The 22,974-nt window shown below is 43.8% G+C and overlaps 1 protein-coding gene and 1 long non-coding RNA gene across 7 annotated transcripts in view; one reads left to right on the top strand and one right to left on the bottom strand.

The window, feature by feature from the left end:
- The window catches only part of Ptpn13 (protein tyrosine phosphatase, non-receptor type 13), a 174,398-nt gene that overhangs the window by 76,588 nt on the left and 74,836 nt on the right, over positions 1 to 22,974 (top strand). For 5 of the 6 annotated variants that reach the window (XM_039092276.2, XM_063273454.1, XM_063273453.1 and 2 more), the window contains exons 7-9: positions 3,650 to 4,195; positions 17,792 to 17,887; positions 18,952 to 19,033. In XM_039092276.2, the coding sequence (XP_038948204.1) occupies positions 3,650 to 4,195; positions 17,792 to 17,887; positions 18,952 to 19,033 (724 nt within the window). The remainder of the gene's footprint in view (positions 1 to 3,649; positions 4,196 to 17,791; positions 17,888 to 18,951; positions 19,034 to 22,974) is intronic. The other variant, XM_063273455.1, reaches the window with a different exon arrangement.
- LOC134481819 (uncharacterized) lies at positions 14,431 to 16,384 on the bottom strand. The gene is made up of 2 exons (XR_010057664.1): positions 16,026 to 16,384; positions 14,431 to 14,721 (listed from the first exon to the last, which is right to left on the bottom strand). It is a non-coding gene; the product is annotated as an uncharacterized LOC134481819 (long non-coding RNA).

Genomic DNA, 22,974 nt, shown 5'->3' with positions numbered 1-22,974 from the left:
TTTACATGAAGAACCTTTTATTAAAAACAAAACAAACAAACAAACAAAAAAACCCCAAAAAACCTTTCATCCCGTAATGGGTAAATGAGGCACCTCTGTGTCTGGTTGTGCAGTTGAAGACCTGGAGAGCATCGTTAGCATGACAAAGTGTGAGCATCGTCTGGCCAGACAGGAAGGAGTATTTACTTTAAAATATTGGTTTAAACCTTTGGTTTAAAAGATGACGTGTTTGGGTCAGCCGACATCTGCTTTTACCGTGTGCTGTTTCCACCCTACCTCAAGGACATGTCTCTGTTTCATTCTGAAATACAAATAAAAGCAGTCACGGGCAGAGCACTGCAGTAACAACCCCTTGGCTTTGTTGTACTTAGCCGCAGTGGCTTCTCCCCCTTTGACATTTCCGAGACTCATAACTTTGTATCTCTTAGACTTCTGCATCAGGTCATTTTGTTACACGGATCTCCTGCTTGCTTCACACCTTGTTCGCAGTCTTTGCCCAGCGTCCTCAGGTCTGTCACTCCTCTCCTCATCTTTCTTCCTTCTCAGACCTTCTCAGATTCTGTCTCACTGTCTTTTCCATGCTCCCACTGCTCACCAACAAGCCTTCAATCATGAATTGATACCGTCTTTTATATGGAATCATTGTGTGAGACTTTAAGTCTATGACTGTCAGCAGATAGGATTTGAAAACTTGAAGAATGAATTACACCAGAATTAAATTTGACAGATTTGTAGAAACAAAATTGTGACCATCTTTTAAGTAGTTTTTTTATTTTCCCTGTGTATTTTAGTGTGCTTTTAAATACTTACCTTTATCTTATTCATACGAATGTGTTTTGTTTGATTTGAGACTGTCATATTTCATCTATGCCACTCCTGCCTCCCCCCCCCCACATTCATGACCTCTTTCATTATAAATACTGTTACATACATACATACGTGTGCATGTGCACAGGCACAGTCTGCTGAGTCCCTGTAGCATTGGCCATCTTTATGTGTGTCCAGGACTGACTACTTATAATTGGATGGTTTATTTGGGACCCTGTCACTGGAGGAAACTGATCCCCCAATTGATCGCCTAGAGTTCATCTCAGGACAGGATTTGTGGATTTCCCTTCCGTCCATGTTGCCATTTCAACCAGTATTGTCAGGAGGCCAGGATTAGTCAGACAAGCATATGGCTGGGAGTTCATGGTTATTTTCTTATGATGTCTAGGGACACTACCTAGTCGAGTGGTGGCCTTCCTGGTTCCTGGCTCTTACTATATGTCTGCCCCTTCTTCTGCGATGCTCCTTGAGCCTTAGGTTTAAGGGTTGACGTGTCAGTTGGGGGCTGGACGCCTCACAGGCATACCATCACCACACACCTTAAGAAAGTAAGTTTGGAGTTTTTAAATCCCAGTTATCAAAAAGTTACTATTTAAAGAATCGTTAATAAAAATTTATAATGCAAACACAAAGTGTGGGGTGGGCATAGTTCTGAACCTGATACTCAAGGAAACCCAGCCTTTGGAAAACCATTGGAGGATTAGGGAAAATCTAGAATAGGTTGAGTAGCCTAAGCAGGGAAGACACTAGTTATGCTTAGTGAGGGCTGGCCAGGCACGGCGTGGCCAGGCGCTGACCCAAGCAGGGGAACGAGTGAATAAAAAGTAAGGCATTGCAAGACAGCGGTCAAGGGGAGTGCTGATGGGAGCAGTCTGTCTTGGTTTGGTTTGTCTTCTGAGAAAAATTTGATGGTATTTCTGTGTTAATGGCAAAAGTTCAATAAAAGGGGAGAGATACTGGCACTGTGTGTGCACAGCAGAGAAGTTAAGCAAAAACAAACACTTTTGGTAAAGTAAACAGTGAGGGAATCTGAGTAAACTCAGATTACATGCTGGGGCTTGGCCTCCACTGTTGGGAAGCATCATGCTTTGAGACAAGAAGGAAAGTATTCTTATGTGAGTGGGTGGGTAGCCAGAGCCACAGGAAGGTGCTGTTGCCTTGGCGGGAAGTGAGGTGGGATCACCAGCTAAAGGACAGTGAAAGTGGCAGTTTGAAGAAGACCATTGTAGAAGTGAGTGAGTTTACTGTTAACACGTATTACCAAGCGACGGAGTGTTTGAGCACGAATTTGTGGTGTCCTTTTCCTGCTCAAATTTTCCAAAGTGTGTTTGCTTGCCTAGACTCTAGGGACCAGAAAGAAAGAGGACGGCTGCATTTATGTGTGGCTTGTGACCCCAGAGTCCTCTCAGTTCTTTTATTTTTTAGTTCTTTTCTGTATTTTCACTAGGTTCCAAGAATGTCTATTTTGCAGTCATTACAATTTTAAATTCAGTATGTGGTTTGTGTAAGAATTTCACTTACCCCTAAAGGACTGTGTCACAGCCGTACAGAGAGCTTTCCAACTTAGATTAGAAGCTAGATTTTATTAGAACTGCCTGGGTGAGCTGTAGTATCTTTCCTAATGTCCTCCAGTATATCAAATAGGGAAGCCATCTGTTGTTACATTTAATTAGATCCATGTTCACAGAGATGTGAAATAAACAGCATGATGTTTGTGTTATTTACAAATGTGCTTTTAAATTTTTAGGGCAAATTTGTTATCAGATAATTAAAGCTTACAGTTATTACTGTGAAGAGACAACTGATTGCTTCAGATGAGTTTGCAAACTCAGAAAGATCTAGTCATAATTATATAGCATATTTGTTTGCGAAAAGAATCACAGAATATACCGGAGACAGTTGTCAGGGTTTTAGGTTGTAACTTTAAAATATTTTCTACATTTTTTTCCAGTACTGACTGGATAGATCCATTTTGAGTGTCGAATGTGTGGATTTAGGTAATTAATATAGCTGGATGGACATTTCTGGTATGTCTCAAACACCATAAATACCTGGCTTTAACTCTACTGAACTATAAAGGTGAAGCTAAATTTAGTATTGCAGCTAGTGTTAGTCTGCATGATAATCTGTCATGAAAAACTGGATTTCTTCAACAATTTCAATGGAAATGATCTGGGTTTTAGATATAGTGAAGTTTTCTAAAAACATATCTAGTTACAGTATAATCTTGAACTCAATAATTGCATGCATTACAATTTTTCTTCCTATGCAGAACAGAAGCAATTCTGTTTTTTTTTTTTTTTTTTTCAATTAAACTTATGTATTTAAAAGGTCAGAATGCACCAGGACTTCCTACTTTGGAAACACATGTTTAAGTATTTAGAAACCGAGAGCCTATTTCAGGCATCATATTCTCCTAAATCATTTCATAAATAATTGTGTTCTACAAAAGTCGCTGCCATTTACAACTTAACTTCATTTTAAACCAAATCGTTTACCTTTGGTGGTAGAAATACTACTTCAGTGTCACTCACGTCGTTTCCTAGGAGGCACTGTGGCGCAGTATAGCTCAGTGGCTGTCTTCTTGCATGTACAAGGGCTTGGGTCCAGTCCCCGGTATCACAAAAGTACAGCAGAAAGAACCATCGGCCTCGGGGATGTGTGTGTTCAGTGGCCGTGTTCCCACCCTCGGCATCCCTGAGGCTGTCTGTCTCCCACCCTCCATTGTGGAGCTGGCAGCACTCTCCGTGTCAGCGTGGGTTTCGTGCTGGCTGATCTTCTATCGATTCTGCGCATACATGATAGATTCTTATCATTCCAGGAAGAAGCTCCACTTCTGACGCACTAGACACACACAAGGCTCCACTCTCTCAGCAGACCTTTCTTAACAAAGGGCTTAGTAAATCTATGGGATTTCTGTCCGTCAGAGACACACAAGAGGAGGAAGATTATTCCAAGGAAATTCCCTCCGATAATAATTCCAGGCATGAAGACTCTGAGCCTTTCTCCTCCCCTTACCAGTTCAAAACTAGTAGTCCACACATTGACGTACTCTCTAAGAAGAAGACCTGGGCTTCGTCCATGGACTTGCTCTGTGCGGCCGACAGAGACCTTTCTGGAGAGATTGGAAGGTACCAACACTGTGACCCTGAGACAGGGACGGGACGGACGTCGATCACTTCTAGGAAGAAAGAAGGACGGTACTCTGACGGAAGCATTGCCTTGGATGTCTTCGGCCCTCAGAAAGCAGAGCCAGTGATCCACAGCCGAGAACTGCCGGCTTCCTCCGCTGTTTCGAGCGCTTTGGACCGAATTCGAGAGAGACAAAAGAAACTTCAGGTTCTGAGAGAAGCCATGAATGTAGAAGGTTAGTAATTCTCTGTTTGTCTGAGAGATAAATGAATTAAAATATTAAACTATCCCACCAGTCTGATTTCCATGGCCAGGTCTTTACGTCTAGGTCACTTTGACTCCTGCCTGTTTCTGTTCACTCTCTGATCAAAACTCCAACCAGAGTGAGTGCTACAGAGCCCTGTAGCTGGATGCTCCCAGGCCCCTCCCAGCGCTTTAAATCTGCACTCCTCAAGGGTCAGGCAGCTTCAGGTATGTGCTGTCTCTTTGGAGGCTCCTGGTGCTGAGAGGCTGTGGATGGCATCCAGCCATCAGGGTGAGCGAGCTGTGCACCAGGAGGGCTCCAAGTCGACAGCTTCTAGACCAGGACAGGAAGAGCTGGTGTGAAATAACCTTTGAGATCGACGTTTCCCAAAGCATGGTATCTCTGTGTGTAGATCTGAATAAAGTCAGTCTAGACTTTTCGTGTCTATAAATCGAATGATCTTCCCTAGTCTGAGTTATGCCACCTTTAACGTAGACCTAACAAAAATAGATTAATTAGATAATGCAGGCACGTGATTAAACAGGTTATTTTTAGTTTGAAGAGTGTAAGATTAACTTGATAAGTTAGATAATGGTCTCACCGTGTTACCTTGGCTAGTCTGGAACCCGGAGATAAGCTTGCCCCAAGGTGTGCACCCCCACACCCACCACATGTTAGATCTGGTCATTCTGTGGTAAAGCTGTTTCCAAAATATTCAGGTCACAGACAAAAAGAAAATCAGTACATTGAATTGAGTTGAATTATGTTTGAAATATGTGGGTAGTGGCTATTTTGGCAACCTTTATGCAAGAGAAAAAGTGGATAGGCAATTAAACATCCATACAGACACACGCTCATACACAAGGACACATAACACACACACACACACACACACATACACACACACACACACACACACCTGCCCTGGGACTCTTAGGCAGATCAAGCTGGCCAAATCTGGAATGCATTTGAGTATGAAAGCTTTGCAGCTTTCCCTGTGTCTTGGTCATAACTGTGTTAGTCTTTGTCATAGACATTTGAAAAGCACTTTAGAGTAAGGAGTGCCATACTTAAAGGCATAGCTGTCTTCTCTGTGTGCAGAGGGGTGCTTGTTCATGTGTGTGCAGATGCATGTGTATTTGTGTGTATCTGGAGGCCAGAGATCAACCTTGGGTGTTGTTCCTCAGGAGCTAGCTACCTTTTCTCAAAAAAGACCTCGATTTTTAGCTTCATGTATATGTGGGGAGTGTGGATGTCATAAACTTGAATGCAATACTCAGAATCCAAAGGTGTCAGATCCCTTAGAACTGGGAGCCATTACATAGGGGCTTGGGGCCAACTTGGTTCCTTGGAAGAAAGAATGTGCCCATAAGGGAACCATCTCTCCAGCCACCACCTTGTTTTCTGAGACAGGGCTTCTCACGGGATCCAAGGCTCTCCAGGGGAGAGGTCCACTGGTCTCCTTGTCCTCCCTCTTCCTCGTGCCCAGGACCCCTGCCCACACAGAGTGCTGGGACAATACGTCTTGTCCCCAAACCTGGCTTTTACATGGTGCTCATGCGTGCACAGCAAGCACTTGACCAGTTAGCTGCCCGTGCCCCCACCCCATAACCATCTCAGGCAGTCAGTTCAGTGCAAGCATTCCACAGACTGCCTTCTTTCTGCTAAAGGCCATATTGCAGTATTTTTCTTTAACTTAGAAAGTACTAATTAGTAAAGAATCTAGAAATATGGAGGAAATAATGGCTATTTAATTGATGTTGCAAGCTTGTGTGTAATATGCATCTTATAAAGTACTAGCCAACTTTATGAGGTAATACAGTACATTCTTTACGTGTTTGTGTGAGTGCTTCATGTATGTTTGCCCACCATGAGTGTGTCTGGTGCCTGTGAAGGCCAGGAGAGAGCATCAAGAAGCAGAGGTACAGACAGTTGTGAGCTGCCACGTGGGTACTGAGAACCAAACCCAGGTCCTCTCAGGAGCACCATCGCTCCTGCCTGGAAAACTGTCCTTCCAGCCCTGGTGCTATGCATTCTTGATCTGAATTGGTTTTGAATCTTTCAAAGATGGAAATTAAAATTATAGGTTTGCTCACTATATCAGTTTTAGCTTTTAGGATTGTGACAGCACAGAGCGGGCACCTCCTGTAGCTTAAGAGGCTGGGCTGTGCCTGAGAATCATTGCCACCCCCTCTCATTGGTCCACAGCAATAGCTCACACGGGACTAGAACTGCCTGTGTGCTCACAAGACATGACAACTGTTAGTCACACAGATGGAGCTACTACACGCAGCCTACAAACGGTGAAGATACATACCTGCAGATGAGTATTTCTGACACTTAGGATGAGCAATCATTTCTCAGTGTGAACATTAAAATAAAACCATATTATTTTGGATATGATAGCTCAGGCTTTTAATCCCAGCATCTAGAAAGGAGAAGATGGCAGATTTCTGAATTTGAGGTCAGCCGGTCAGCCCTGTCTACCTAGTAAGTTCCAGGCCAGCCAAGGCTACCTAGTGAGCCTCAGTGTCAATAATAATAATAATAATAATAATAATAATAATAGTAATAATACCACCATGGAGCTGAGATGGCAGAGTGGCTAAGAACATTTGCTCTGTGTACAAAGAAACAGATTAATAAAAGCAGATGTTGTAAGGAGCTGGGTGTGGACATGCATGCCTGTGACCTCAGTGTTAGGGGGCAGAATCGTACAGATCCCGAAGCATGGCCAGCTTAGCTGAAGCAGAAAGCTTCCAGTGTGGCCAGAGACTCTGCCTGAGGAAAGTATGGCGAGAAACAGCAGAACAGGCACCTGTTGTCTTCCTCTGACCTACCCATGTGCAGGCACACGCTCACATACCTGCCTGCATGCACTGCATACACCCTCCCCCCACAGACACATGCAACGTGCGCCCATGCACACACAGACAAGAAAAAGAAATAGTGTCTATGTATTGGCTTTCAAGGAATATTTGCCTTAATATTTTGCAAGTTAATATTAGTATGGATTAGTAAAATTATTTATCTTTGAACCTCGGCTTGAGAGTCAAAGAGATCAAATATGAATGGGATGAGAAGTCTTAAATTGTACTATGGTTATCAGCATAATATATTCGTTTGAGTAAGTGACTTTTAATTTGACTACCTATATAGTAAAATGTATCCAGCATGCGATCTACTTGTGTCATCATGGAGTATGTCATGCTTTAGTAGAACTCAGATACGCCAACTTGAGTCTAAAACAGGTATTTCCTTGAAGATAATATATAGCATTTTTAAGCTTTATTTATTCATATAACTAGCTATACAAACGTATAAGTAGCTAATCCATTCTACCCAGATCTTGAAATTTTATGTTCCTTAGAATATATAAACAGGAAGAACAAGCTTTCTTTCTTAAAATTACAACATGCTTTGTTTAATAACTAGACGTTTTCCATTCTGAATCTTTATACTGTGAACTGCTGTCACGGAAACCCTGCCTGTGTTTTTCCAGAAGATATTTTAAAAACCCCATAAACAAAACCTGAGACTATGGGTTTGTTATGCAAATGCTTACATCATCGTGAATAAGCCGCTAGTATTATATTTGGAAGTAGCAATAACTGACGCCTGCTTTACTAGCACGTTATTTGTGGGAACATTTGAGGTATAGCATTCCAGAAGCTAGAATCCTGACTGGTCTTTGGTTTGGGGCCGACTGGTTTTCGACTGGGCTGTTTCTCTGCAGATGAGGTAATGGACACAGCTAGACAAACAGAAGTGCAGCGGATGTTTTAACTAGTGCACAAAGAGAGAGGAAAACAGAAATCAATCCTGTTTGTCTCGCTGAATTCTCAGGAAAACGGCGGCTTTATGTGTGACAAGCCAGGCAGAACAGTCTGTGTTGCTAATGTACACACTATTTATATTTGTGTATTTCTTCCATAAATATTCATAGTTTAGGGCATTTAAAAATAATCTATTCAGTCCTTTGTGGTCTTGAAACTGACAGCTGCTAATGGATTTCAGTAATTTTAGGATTAGATGACGTCTTAGGGTACATCTTTATTCAAACACTGTTTGGGGCTTTAATAGCATACCCAGTATCCCAGATCTGACTAATAGCTGAGTTTCTGTCAGTTTCTGTCAGGTGCTTATTTCTTTCACGGATTTCCACAGCTCTGGCTTGAGATTTTCTATTGTTAGTCCACTTAAGAAAAAAAGTCCTGGGGCTGGCAATAGAGTGGCGTCCCACACCCACCTTCTTAGGTTTGGTCTCCGGTACACTCAAAGGAAAAGGACTGAAACATAAACAGAAAGACGATTTAGAGCAACCTAACAGAAGTGAAATTGCCACATTTACATTCTGTTGCGTTGTAAGGAGGATCACTGAACTGACAGTCCACACAGGACTCTTCGACTGCCGCCCTTCTTTGGTGCAGACCCATCCTCCGGAAAGGGGTCTTTATTTACCTCAGTCAGCTCCGTAGACCTCAGCGGGGTTGACCATTCAGCTCGCCTGTGGGGTTTGATCTGCAAAGAGTCTGGGTGTATTTGACTCTGCTCATTGCCCAAGGCTCATACAAATGACTAAATAAAAATGACTTGACAAAAAGAGATACATGATATACTTTTTACAGTCAACCTGTTTCCAACCTGGGTGTCTTGAACCTGGTCATAAGATTCTTCCATTCCTCATCCAGATTTCAGGAAGAGACCAGATACATTGTTAAGAATTGTTATTGCCTGGGAACTTGGACCCCTAACAAATGACTGTCTCTCCAAAAGTGTATACAGTTTAATATAATGGAACAGGGTAGCATTGGGAAAGAAAGGCTGGACAGGAGACTGGGTTTTGCCCGAAAGCTGCCCTCCTGTGCCAGGGCTGAAACCCCATGGTGGCTGTGCTCTACTGTCCTGGGTATTCCATGAGGTTCTGTCATGGAGGAGCATTAGAGGCTAGTCCTGTAGCTGAAGCAACGAGGAATGGACCTGTCAAATGCAGTGTTTGACACTGAGCACTCCAAATTCTCTGGGAACAGTGAGAATGTTAGATTCAACAAAGATCCAATGAAATTATAATCAAAGTTTAAAGATCATAAGTTATCACTGTCAGGGCAACATTTAAGCTTTCAGCTAGCTGTCTACAGAAAGAAAGCCAGACAGAAGGCCCAGGGTTCTGTGATTAAAAACCAGTTTTAAATTTGATGGCTTTTTCTTTACTTTTTAAAAGGGTGAGCTGCAGAGCTGGCTCAGTTCTTGCTGGTCCTCCCGAGGGTCCAGGTTCATCCCCAAATGCCCACACAACAGTATGAAAACGTAGCTCCAGTTCAGGGGGTCCGATACCGACTTTTACTTAGTGGATAATGCACACATTCATGTGCACGTAAAACACAGACACACATAACACAAATAAAGGGGTATTAAGCTTCCTTACCTTTATTTTATGTTTGAGTGTTTCCCCCGCTCGGATGTATGCTTGTATATAGCACATCTGGTGTAGTGCCTGCTGACACCAGAAAAGGCCATCGGCCTTCCTAAACCTGAGGTTCCTGGTCATTGTGAGCTGTCCCATGGGTGCGGGAAACCCACCCACACACATTCACATTCCTCTGTCAGGGCGTCTGGTCTCTATCCCCAGGCTCTTGTCTTCACTTCTGCAGGAGACTGCTTCTGATCTGTCCTGGGGTCTTCCTTCCTTAGTGCCAGAACATTTTCATTTCTTTTTTTTTTTTTTTTTTTTTTTTTTTTTTTTTGGTTCTTTTTTTCAGAGCTGGGGACCGAACCCAGGGCCTTGCGCTTCCTAGGTAAGCGCTCTACCACTGAGCTAAATCCCCAGCCCCACATTTTCATTTCTACTTTCTCGACTTCGCCTTAATAGCTGTGAAGTTGTCTAGTTGTCACCAGGACTCTCTGACAGACATCTCTTGTGTTGTGATTACCATAATGGATTCTTCACTATGGGAGAGCGATAAGGAAGCTGGAGTGTGAAGTTCTGCCAACAGTCAGAGCCACACTGCAGTTTGCATAATACACAGTGTAGAGTGGTTGGGGATTTAGCTCAGTGGTAGAGCACTTGCCTAGGAAGCGCAAGGCCCTGGGTTCGGTTCCCAGCTCCGAAAAAAAGAACCAAAAAAAAAAAAAAAATACACAGTGTAGAAAGGACAGATAATTCAGTCTTCTACAGAAGTGCCAGTTAAATATCATTATTTAGCGAGCTATGTCATCAGTCCACCTCAAAATTAGTCATTGTGTCTTTCAAGTATCACGACCCCTGGTCCTGGCCCAGTGTTCCTTGTCGATAGGTCCGACATCTGTTGGGCAGCTGGAATTCATAAGCACCTAGTGTTAATTTTGAGGTTTCAACATTTCATTGGAAAAAGTTCAGTTTTCAGTCTTTTACTTGATACTTACATTTAAGAAAACCAAAGGGATGAGTTCATAATGCTGTCATCCCCAGAATGAGAATTATTGTTTGCCTAACATGTTCTTGCTGGTATCAAAATGCTAGTTATGAACTATTTGTTTCTCTACCTTATTTCTAAGTAAAATAAAAAGAAAGTAAGTAAAAAAACAAAACAAAACAAAACAAAAAAACACACAGATTGTTATCCCAAACCATTCTGTGAGGTAAAATAATAGTTTTAAGCCCCTATTGCACTGGTAACTGGTCCATAAGAGTAAATGCCAGCAAGCAGGAAAGTTATATTAGTAAGTAGCCCATGGATTCTAGATACCAATGACATTACTAGTAAGTGGCCCATGGGTTCTAGATACCAATGACATTACTAGTTAGTGGCCCATGGATTCTAGATACCAGTGACATTACTAGTTAGTGGCCCATGGGTTCTAGATACCAGTGACATTATTACTAGAGTTCTCCTGTTACAAATGGGTGTCATGTATGAATGAACATGTCGGTTGGAAAGAACAAAGGGTGAGAGGTGTTTCCAGGGGCTGGCACATGGAGCAGGACGGCCAAATGCTGGAGATAGTGTGTCTGCACGTTCTACCTTAGGGGCTGAGAGCCACATGAGGCCAGCCTGCGACTGCCGTGTGCTCAGGAACTGCTTTATCTTCCTGACACAGCCACATTGGCCAGGGGCCACCACAGGCCAGTGTGCCCACATCGTTTTATGGGTATCAGAAGCATTTATGGGGCAGGAAGAGCAAAATTACTCTTTGGTATAAGTCACGATAAACTGACCATAGATATTTCTCTTAATTTATCAAATGGGGAAAAGCATTTTCAAACAGTGGGAGCGGTGGGAATGCAAACTCTCTTGAATCTGTATGGCTAGTAACCACCAAAACAGAACAAACTGTTTTGTTCAGAGAGCAAGTGTGGACATCAAATCTAGCCTTAGAGATTCCGGATATCCTTCTTCTCAAACCTTATCTCCAGGGTTAGGCTTTGCACTTCTCACGATCATCTCTCAGGGGCTGCTAGAGCACATTCTGTTTATCAGAGCACAGTACGGTGCAGAATACTGGGACCCAGGAAGCTCACGAGAGACACACACGGTCTCTGGTCTCAGACGTCACTCCTGACGTGTAAGCACAGGTTCAAGACCCAGCAGGGCAACTTGTGCTTCTCTGCTGATGGATTACTGAACTATTTCATTTTCTGGGCCTTTTTCTTTTAAGAGGGGAGGAACTAGAAAAGCAGTCACCGTTTGTAATCGTGAGAACGATCAAGTGAAAGAGTTTCATGTGAGCCCAGAATCATACGCAAATCTTCAGACTCAGCGTGTGATGCCACAGTGTTCACGAGGGCATGTCAGGGATTTCAAGCACTTAAGTCACGAGGTGTGCTATTGCACTAGCAGAAATTGTGAGTCTTTCTTGTAAAGAATGAGATGCTGCCTGTTAATTGCTGTCAGTGAAGTCAGTGTGACCATAGAGTGGCTATCAGTTCTGTTCACAGTATGAAGCTGTCAGTAAAAGGTAAAAAATATTCATACTATGCTGAAGCCTTGTGAGCAGTTCAGGACACTCTTCCTTTTGAAAAAGTGCTGTATGCAGGATTACAAAATACCAACATTCTCAAAGTCCTTCTTCTCTAGTGCCTATTTGTCTCAGCGTTTCCTACTGTACAGATGGTGTGTGTGTGTGTGTGTGTGTGTGTGTGTGTGTGTGTGTGTGTGTGTCTCACAAGCACACTTTGGTGACTTTGATCTCGTCGTGTGCCTTTCACTGTTCTTAACACTGTGATGACTTCCAGAACTTCATCTACTGTGTCTGGAAACTAAAAAGGAAGCTCTGTGAAGGATGAGATAGTTTAGAGGAAATGGACCCTTGAATACCAGTTTCTTCATTGAACGTTTTGTGTGCACATTTTAGTAGGTGATAGAGATTATAAACCAACAGATGAGGTGCAGAGCAGTTTAACGCCCCGAAGGTGAGCACAGAGTCCTGCTACAGGGAGAGTGTGGTGAAGATGTTGGTCACATGGGAATCTATAAAATGCTATCTAGTTGTGTATACTGTAGGTCCCCGGCATAGGATCACAGTTTTCATTCAGAAGACTTTATAATATGCTGTAAATAACGTTTTTAGAAGGATCTTTTGGTTTTTTGGTTGTGAGCCTATCCTTTAACGCCTGAGCCATCTCTCCAGCCCCTTTTGGCTTTTTAAAATGGGTTGAGGTTCAGGGATGTAGCTCTGTTGTTAAACATTTTGGGGCATGAATGACAATTTCAGTTCAGTCCCAGGAACCCAAACAGAAGCAGGACATCGTGGTGCACGTCCACATTCGCAGTGCTGGGAAAGTGGGGACAGGCAGAGCTTTAGGCTCACTGCCACCCAGCCTAGCCAGATCACCGAGCTCTAGCCTCTATAGGTGCATGTGCATATGAGCACATATATGTGCCTGTGAGCACATACATGTGCATATGACCATGTACATGCACATATGAGCACATACATGTACATGTGACCACGTACATGTGTATGTGAGCATGTACATGTTCATCTGAGCACAAACATGGGTATGTGCACGTATATACACAAACACAAAATGGTCTGATACCAGTTAAATTCTGGTTGGTATTAAGAAATGTATATATGGCATTTATGTTTTTTTCTATATATTTGGAGAATCTCATAATAATTGGGCTTTTTTTTCTTAATTACCCAATTAATACTACACTCCTAGGATCTGAACCAGATCTAAAGTGCAAGAATTACATGGACAGAAAACATCTCCACTTGCAGTGGTGCACGCCTTTAATCCCAGCACTTTTGAGGCAGACTGACCTCTGTGAGTTTGTGGCCAGCCTGGCCTGGTCTACACAGCAAGTCTGAGGACATCCAAGGCTATAGAGAGAGACCCTGTCTCAAATACTGAAAAAACTAAAACACAAACAAAAAACCCCAGAGATAAATATTAGTAGCATTTGGGTCATTTAAAAACAAAGTGTTCACCGATGCTAGGAAGCCTCACCAAAAATTTTGTCCTACCTGCTACAGACCAGAGCAGAGAGTGACACCGGCATCTTCCCGGTCCACGCCGACTGAAACTTCTAGGCATGTAGATCATCACAGAGCCAAGAAGTGTTATGGCCCAAGTGGACTGTAAGGTGGAGCATGGGCTTCTCCATTCCTTGTAAGATGGCCTTGACAAAGGACATGTAGTTTTACATTTCTGGAATGGTTAATATTGTATTTAATTTAGAAAGGGGGAAACGTGCTTACAAAGGTCACAGCTTTTTACTGCTGTTGTAAGCGAATATCTGGTAAATTGTGATTTATAGCTTTAATCTATTAAGACCTTTTTTTTTTTTTTTTTAAATAAGCATGGCTGAGTAGATTATATTGTGTGGGAATTTTAATCTAGTAATATCTAGCATGTTATTACATGACAGAGACGTGCCTGACTTGGGTGACACTCGGAATAGAAGCTCACCGAATTAATCCCTTCCATTTCAGCTAATAGAGCTCTTGCTAACTTTCCCCCTAGTTGCCTTACCAGACAAAGGTAGTCATCTAGAAGGTTTCTAGAGAGCCAGGCCTTCAGCCATATTCATCACATAGCGTCATCCCGTCCCCCCCTCCCACCCCCCCAGCACCTGGGTGGGCTCCTGAGAACACATTTATGGGCAAATGCCTATGAAGAAGTTTTCAGGAGGGTCAACAGAGTTGCTTTTGTCTTGTAGAAGGACCTGTGGCTGAAAGGAAAGACAAAGCAGAGACTATAAGCTACAGGAAACAGACACAAAACGGGACCCAGCAAAAGGAACTCAGAATAGAGATTTCTTGCGGCCATACCCACATTGCAGAAATACTTCAGAAGCTGGGAATTCAAGGGCTGCTTTAGATAGCTCAGAAGCTGCTCCTGTCTGAGGCACATTGTTTGAGCGTGAGAGCCCTCTCTGGTCAGTTTATTGAACAGGTTCATGGCTCCTTCCTCCCTCGCTTTGTAAGATAGAAGAACTGTATCGTCTCTAAGTCTGGGTCCTCTCCTTGGCCTTGCTGGTTTAGCTGTCCTGAAACTTGGAGCTCTGGATTTATGATTTGCTTCCGGTTCCCTGGAAAATTCCACAAGCTTTTAGTGTGAGAGGTTGTTAACAATAAAACAAAAGGACTTTGGTGCCTATGAATGACACAGTTCTTCTTTCATAACTATTTAATATATGCACAGTTTATCATGTTATTAAGTATAAAGTGGTATTAGGTGAAAGTTGTTTCCGTTGAAACTGCTGGTTTTGTTTGTTGTTGGTTTTGTTTGTTTGTTTTGTTTCGTTTGTTTGTTTTGTTCCTCCACGGCTCTGACAAATCACATTCATATTGAACCAGAGAGTTTAAACTCTTATTTTACCACGAGATTTCTCTGTAGCAGGATGCCATCTTTTACAGAGGATTAGGAAATGCTTCTCAATTCTGAAACCTTTCATATTGGTTACAGTATTATTTAATACTCATGCTGACTACACGCACGGCTGGACAGTGTCCTCATCGGCTATGGCATGCCTTGTTCTTCAACTGTCTGTATCCTAGGAATGCCCGTTTTAGTTAGTTTATGGACAGTCATATGTCTTCCTCTTATTTGTTTAAGGTTCTGTCTGTCTGTCTATCTGTCTGTCTCCCCTTCTCCTTCCCCCCCTCTCTCTCCTTCCCAGCATTTTGCTCCTGGTGCCACAAGCCTGGTGTTCCCTCTCGTTTCCGTTTAACCACTCCATTATTAATTAACTTTGTTTTCCTTTAATGTCTCTTGAACATCTTCCAGCACAAACAAGACAACTGAGCTTCACTAAAATCCTAGCCCTAGGGCCACAGGAAGATTTTCCGTGGGTTTCACCGTCCCTCATCACAGTCACAGGATAAAGTGTCCCTGGGATCAGGATTCTAACCACTGTGCACCCAGGACACAGCTAGCTCTTTGTTACCAGGCATCGTGCATCCTGAGATTTCCTCCTTATTTATTTTTACCTTTTCCCTAGCCCTCCAGTTCTATTAAGATGGACCTGTTTCCTTTTCATGAAGCCTCTCCCTCTGTGGTTTTTCCATCTCTCCTCCCCCTGGCTCATTTCCCATCATCAGTCTTTCTGACAGTCATCTGCACCTTCAAAAATGGGCTTTTCGAGAACCACCCGAAAACCACGGGGCCAAAAATGCTCACTTTCCTCCTAACCTACAAGACACAGCAACAATGGGCTTCGCCTTCTCAGTCCTTACTGTCCCTCCCCCTCTGACCCTATCGTTCAGTTTGTGCAGTGAAAAGTGACTCTTTTAAAGGTCCCCTTCACGTGACCCCTGATTTCATCCATTGACTCAGAAAGTGTTCTATGCTTGACGCACACTGGGAATACACTGGACAGAAGAGGAAGCTCACCTGTTTCTTGTGAAAGGCTCAGTAAGGGAGACAGTGGGGATGGAGGCCCAGCGGGTAGTTAAGTGTCCAGTTCCTGCTTAGTTTACAGAGTAATAAAGAAAAGCTGTAATGTAAAGGAAAGGGGGAGGGGTGCATTTCCGAAAAGAGGGACGCCAGGTGGTACCCAGCATGCACTTGCGGGAAGTTCATAAGGGCTACCCTGCATGCACTTGCAGGAAGTTCCTAAGGGCTACCCAGCATGCACTTGCAGGAAGTTCCTAAGGGCTACCCAGCATGCACTTGCAGGAAGTTCCTAAGGGCTACCCAGCATGCACTTGCAGGAAGTGCCTAAGGACTACCTGGCAGCAGGTTTGGTGATACAGGTGAAGGATTTGTTTGGGGAAAATGTGATGAGCTTTCTATATGAGTTTAGTTTCTACATTTTGATACAGATTCTTGAGGGATAAGTTTGGGACCGTGAACAAAGCTTTGTACTTTCACGTAAATTCTCACTAGCGGATCCCCACCTTCAAAATAGGAAGAGCGACTGCTACACAGTCTGACATGGAACAGAGGAGACAGCCTTTGAGTAGCAACCTGGGGAAATTAGGAACTGTCCTTTGAAGGACTTGAGTTGTAAGGAATCTGAGGTTTTAGATTAAACGAATGGAAACATCAAATTAAAGAATTTGGGTGCCATGCCCAGGTTTCCCGATCTGGTAAGCCATGTTTTGCATACCGAGTTACGTGTGAAGCAATCCCGCAGAAAGGCTGTTAGAATAAGAGAATCCGGACATGATGGATAGCGCCCTCACAGGACAAGGGGATGGGACTGAACATGGGAGGATAATGCCCATCACAGGGACAGTGAGGACGAAGAACCAGGAGTGTGGCAGGTCATAGCTGGATAGTGCTTGCCACAGGAACAATGGGGATGAGGGTAGGATGGGACCAGAGTATTGAGAAAGCAGGGTGTGGGGGCCAGAGAGAGGGCTCAGCAGTTAGGAACTCTAGCTGCTCTTCCAGAGGACCCTCGGTCAGTCCTAAGCACTCACGTGGCAGTTTACAAATTATCTGTGTAACTCCGCCCCTGGAGTTATACGCCTTCTTCCGGCCTCTAAGAGTTCCAGGCACACATGGCGCACAGATATGTATGCAGACAAGACACTTATACACACACATTAGGAAAGGGTTTTTTTAAAAGCGGGATTTCCATTTCAGTCCACGCTTGCCTCTTAGGCCTTACTTAGCCCCTTTCAGGGCGCGTCCTCTGAACACAGGAGGCCATCTTGACTGCTCTCTCCTCACTCTGGCAGAAGTGAGAATCCTGTCTTGCACTGTGCGGTCGTACACTTATGTCTTCTACATAGTAAAGTCTCTTAGGCCGCGCCCTTTGGTGTTTGATCCCTTATAGTAAGCACCTAACAGAAACTACATGTGACATCCTAAACACAGTCATGAATGTTGCTCCTGTAACATCCAGTCTGTCCTAAGAGCTTTGAGTGTAACCGCATGCGCTGTTCCTGTGGCCCTCCCACAGGGCTGGGTCGCTGGGATCTTGAACTGCTTTCTTACTGGCATCCGAATCTGGGCAGTGTGCTCTGGAATGGTGGATACTCCTCCGCAGAGCGCCCCGAACCAGAACCTTCCTTCTCGTTGTTCAGATGCAGTCAGTCTAGTCGGTGGTAAAGTTAAAGCAATATGTAAAAGTTCAAGACTGACTATGTCCTTTTAAAAAATCGTGCCGCATGTCTAATAAACTTCCTCACTTTTAAAAATTGTTTTAGAGCCAGTCCGAAGATACAAAACTTACCACAGCGATCTGTTCAGCACTTCCAGTGAAAGCCCGTCTATTATTTCCTCGGACTCAGACTTCAGGCAAGGTAAGAGTCATCCGGTGCGAGCAAAGTACCCTTTCTAAGAAGTAACTATTATTGCTTTTTTAATGCCATTTAATGTTGTGGGATATTTGATTACACTATGAACCCCGAGATTGTGTTACTTACTAGGAAAACCTGATGCTTGGTTGTGGGGCTGCTCAGCCTTACCGCACACCTTTTGTCTAAGAGCTTTCTGCTTGAATATTGTAAACAGGATTAAATAAAGTCAGCTGGAGGTCAAGAGGCAGAGCAAGCAGCCAGTTATCAGGAAGCGAATGTAGGGTGGTTAAGAAAAACCATAGAGAGTAAGAGGGAGTCAGGAGAACAGACAGACAGACAGACAGACAAGGAAGTAGAAGAGAGGGACATTCAGTTTAGAGGGAGTTTTTTTCTTGTTTTTGGGTTTTGGGATTTTATTTGTTTGTATTGCTTTGTTTTGTTTTGTGTGAGAGATGGGCGTTCTTGCTTGGGATGTCAGCTGAGAAGGAAGGCCATCTGGGTGCTTTCTCTGCCTCTCTGAGCCAGCAGCCTCCCACCCCAACATCTGACTCCTGAGTCTTCATTGGTAAAATCAATGATCGAGAGTTTGTTTAAAAAAAAAAAACAAACCCACAACTTAAACAAAAGTTGTCAAAATGTTAAGATTGCAAAATGTTTCCTTTTAAAAGTGTTCTATCACGTAATAAAATTTTTATAAACAGGGACGACATTATTTCATCATATAGGGAGGAAGTCACTGTCTTTAAAACTTATCGTGACTAGCCTGGCATGGTATGGGGAGGCAGAAGCAGGCAGATCTCTGTGAGTTCAAGGCCAGCCTGGTCTACAAAGCAAGTTTCAGGACAGCCAGGGCTACACAGAGAAACAACATCTCAGAAAGAAACAAGAAAACAAAGAGCAAGAACAAAAACTAACATGAGCCAACCTCACAAGACGTGTATACCCTGTCACTCATTTGAGACTTTGAGTCGTACAAGTTCCTTTGATGCTAAATGCCTGAGTTTTAGATGAGATTGCTTCCATATTTTTATCACTTCTACTGTTGTTATATTTTTATTCACAATTAGTGAGAAAAAGCGAAGCTTCCAAGAGGTTTGAATCCAGCAGTGGTCTTCCCGGAGTAGATGACACTGTCCAGTCACGACCCAGGTATGGCTTTGGAAAGTGCTAACTGCTAGTCCCAGTCGGTTGGTTTTGGTTTCGTTTGGTTCTGTCCTGTTTGGTTTGGTTTTCATTAATTACAGTTGGCATGTGACTTCTTAAATTGTCAGAAAAATAGATATATAACACTCGAGGTTAAGACATGGTGCTAAAAATCTGTGAAAACTGTAAACCTTTGTTTCTAAAATGCAAATAACTGATTTCTACCTTGAAAGGCGGGGGCAGCCTCGGGTATTCAGCGTGAAGTGGTTGAATGATAATTAGATAACCGCTGTGTGAACCATTAAGTAAGACGTTAATTACTCACTGGTTGGCTCACCGAGGCTCTCCGCCATATTTCTGACGCCCCTTTGGGCTGTGTAGTGCTCAGCTTCGAACTGAAATACTTGACAAGTCTCTTATGAGATGTTAGTGTCTGTGCTAGATCCAGGGCAGTTGTGTAACAGTCACGTGAACCCCACTTCGTTGAAACCGAAAGAGCTCTCAGGCAAGTGCTCGGCGTATCAATGTATATCGTGGGCACATGGACACAGCTGCCTAAACACAGAACGCTGACTTGAGATTTGTGAAATACACTTGAGATCCAACATTGGCCTGGAAGTGTATTCCCGAAGCATGAGAACTCTAAACTCACGGTTTACTTCAGGTGCTTTTGATTCTAGGGGAATCATCCAGAAAATTTTAAATATGTGTCCCTTAGCTAATGAATATGCCAGACACCGTCCATACCTGTAAACTATTAATAGACCATGTAATCCTGGCCGTGTGAGTAAAGCAGGTAATCATCGCTGTGGTTCAGATCGTCACGCCCATGTACTAAAACAATTACTACTTAATGGCCCACATTCTTTTCTTCCATTCTTTGAAATATCTGTAATAGTTTTTCTTCACAGAAAATAATTTTCTATGAACATAATGGCATTTTAATTACTACTTTGTTGTGATGAACTATTATTATTATTATCATTATTATTACTATTTTGAGACAAGGGGGAGGCAAAGATAGTCTGTAGTCAGTATTTCATGCTTTCTTGAAGAATCCCAAGCATTGGAATGTGTAGTAAGAAGCCAGGGTTAAATTGCATTACACTCTGCCCTGAGCCCAGGGAGACGTATTTTAGGACTCTCCTCTTTGATAATGTCTGATTTAGAAAAACTAAATACTCAGCATCCCCTTTTGGCTTCAGTGAAAGAAGTAATAGAGATAACAATTAGAAAAAACACCGAGCTTACGTATTGACTCAGATCCCAGCCTGTTATTTAAGGAAACATTTTTTCAAAACAATTAAGTCATCTTGGAAACTGTGTCTGTTTTCTCAATAACGAATCTGAAACCCGTGAATCATGAGAGACTTGATTTTGCCCCTCTTGAGTTTTATGTAAGAAAATGTGAACAGTGTAGGGCCACCTTAATTTGCCAACCCATGTTTTAACGGTAAACTGTCTTTGGGGGACAGGCTCTATCTGGTGCTCACAGGAACCAAATTAGAAATAAATGTGGGGGAGAGAAGTCTGGGGCAAGGTGGCCCTACAGTGCACATGGGCTGTCTCACCTCCTGCCCACAGAAGTACACACTGGCTGAGATACCGTCAGAGCCCCTAGAGCACAGGCTCTCCTGTGTGTGGGCCAGCATTTCTGATGACACCCTCCCTGTGTCAGCACACAGCCACGAGCGCCTGATGTGTTCTACGGGTGGCACTGTATCTTTACACGGTGTATGAGAAAATGAACATTCCCTCCAGCCAAAGATACCCAGAGCTGCTTGCCAAGGCCATCTCCTCGCCTTTTCACGTGCTTTAGCTGAGGTGATGTCACAGTGCCTTTCCCCCAGTGCTTTGCACCTCTCTGCTGTCGGTGGGACTCCTCCTTCCCCTGTATGTCACCACACCTCTCCCTGAGTGCAGCCCACAGTGGACTCACTCTCCAGCCGCGAATCCCGGCCTGCAGCTCCTTGTTTCTGTATCTCAAGTGCTTCAGTTCTTGATGAGATGTTTCTCATCTACAGGGAAGAGACAAACTCTTAAGTCTTTTCTGCTGTTAAGAGTGGTCCTAGTTAATGAAATCCACTTAATGAAATGTATTATTGGAGTTACAACGCACAGACTCCAGCCCTTCCTTCCTGCCATGAGTGAGACTCCAGGCGAGGTCAAGCACAGGACCACATTCGCTCACACACTCAGCAGCTGCTGGGCACCCACCACGGAGCAGACGCTTAGGAACCAGAGGAAGAGCTGTGAACTGCACAGACACAGCTCGCCCTGGAGATCACTGGAGATGAGAGGCAGCCACCAGACAGCATGTTGAAGAGCAGCAGCCATGTCAGGAAGGGGTTTCTGAACCCTGCTTCATGGGCTCGTGTGATCAGAGCAGGTGTCCCTCAAGGGGTGACACCAAGCATAAAACTCAAGTGACGGAGAGGGCGCAGAGGCTGCAGTAGGGGAGGTGCTGGGTAGTTAGTTCTATATCAGCTCAGCACAAGCCAAAGCTGTCAGAGAAGAGGGACCTCAGTTTAAAAAATGCCTGCTTCAAACTAGGCTGGAGGCTGGCCTGTAAGACATTTTCTTAACTAGTGATGGATAGAGAAAAGTCCAGCCCATTGTGGGTGATGTCATCCTTGGGCTGGTGGTCCTTGGATTCTATAAGAAGCAGGCTGAGCCAGCCATGGGGTGTAAGCCAGTGAGCAGCACCCTCCATGGCCTCAGCTCCTGCCTCCAGGTTCCTGCCCCTTGTGAGTTCCTGCCCTGACTTCCTTCAGTGATGAGCTGTTGCCCACCTGGCTTTTGGCCATGGTGTTCCCCATAGCAATAACAATGTTAGCTATGAGAGGGAGTCACCTCTACTGTAACAGTGAAGAAGCAGTATGCCCGCAACAAAGTGAACAGAGGACGTTGTACACTAGGGATGGTTGCCAAGGAGTCAGGGCCCCAGTAGGTGAGCATGTCATAGATGCTAAGGTAAGGACTCAACATGTTGGGGAAGCCATGGATCACTGAAAGCACAAAACATCAAGATGTAACTTAACATTAGTGTCTTGTTTCATGATAGGAGAGCAGAACTGCAGTCGGAAAGTAGGTAATGCAGATGGCTCGTAGTCAGTCACTGCCGGAGGGAAGCCAGATGTGGCTCTTACGGGCTGTGCCCACAGGATTCGATGCCTAATGAGATTGGTGGCTTATAAGGAAGGAGAAATAAGAATGACACTTAAGGTCGTGTCCTTAGCAACCGGTAAATAATTGCAGGAAGGTTACACCCTGGAAGAACGTAAAATGGCTTTGGCTTAGAAATGGTGAATGAAAAGTATATGTTAATATCCAAGCAGGGCAATTGCTTTGCTCTTTGTTTAGTGAGAAGAGTGAGGAAAAGTGCCTTTGAGAGGGGGAGAGAATACTGGAGCTTTAAAAGACAAGAGAGTCAATGCTGAAGGGAGGGCCAGGGAGGCCAGGGAGCCTGACTCTGTACTTTGATGTCTGATGAGGTCATACGCAGAGTGGTTGTAGAGATGGACCTTAGGTTCCTCAGAAGGCAGGCGAGGAGAATACTGAGAGGAATGGCACCGCTTTGAGCCAGTGGAAGTCAATGACTTATGTCACAGTAGACAATTATAGGTTATAGAGAATAGGGAAGAACAGAAGCCAAGAGAGGGGGTCAGAAGGTCAGAAGACTCCTCAGATCCACACACCATAACCATGAGTAGCGATGGGAGAAACCCTGAGTCACACTGACGACTTTAATGAATGAAGGGAGTGAACAGTAGGACGGAAAACACCTAGAACACTAGTAGGAGTTGCCCCATCTCCTGCTTACGAGGAGATGGCTGTTTGAAAAGGAGGTCTGGAAGCCAAAATCAGAATTAAGCACATGGGTTGAGGAGACAGTTCAATGGGCAAAATGTCTGCAGTGCAGGCTCAGGGACCTGAGTTCTATCCCA

The sequence above is a fragment of the Rattus norvegicus genome, chromosome 14 (genome assembly GCF_036323735.1).
Source record: "Rattus norvegicus strain BN/NHsdMcwi chromosome 14, GRCr8, whole genome shotgun sequence".
Classification (NCBI taxonomy): domain Eukaryota; kingdom Metazoa; phylum Chordata; class Mammalia; order Rodentia; family Muridae; genus Rattus; species Rattus norvegicus.
The sequence above is the reverse complement of the archived record's forward strand: the minus strand, read 5'-3'. Positions and strand labels throughout refer to the sequence as shown.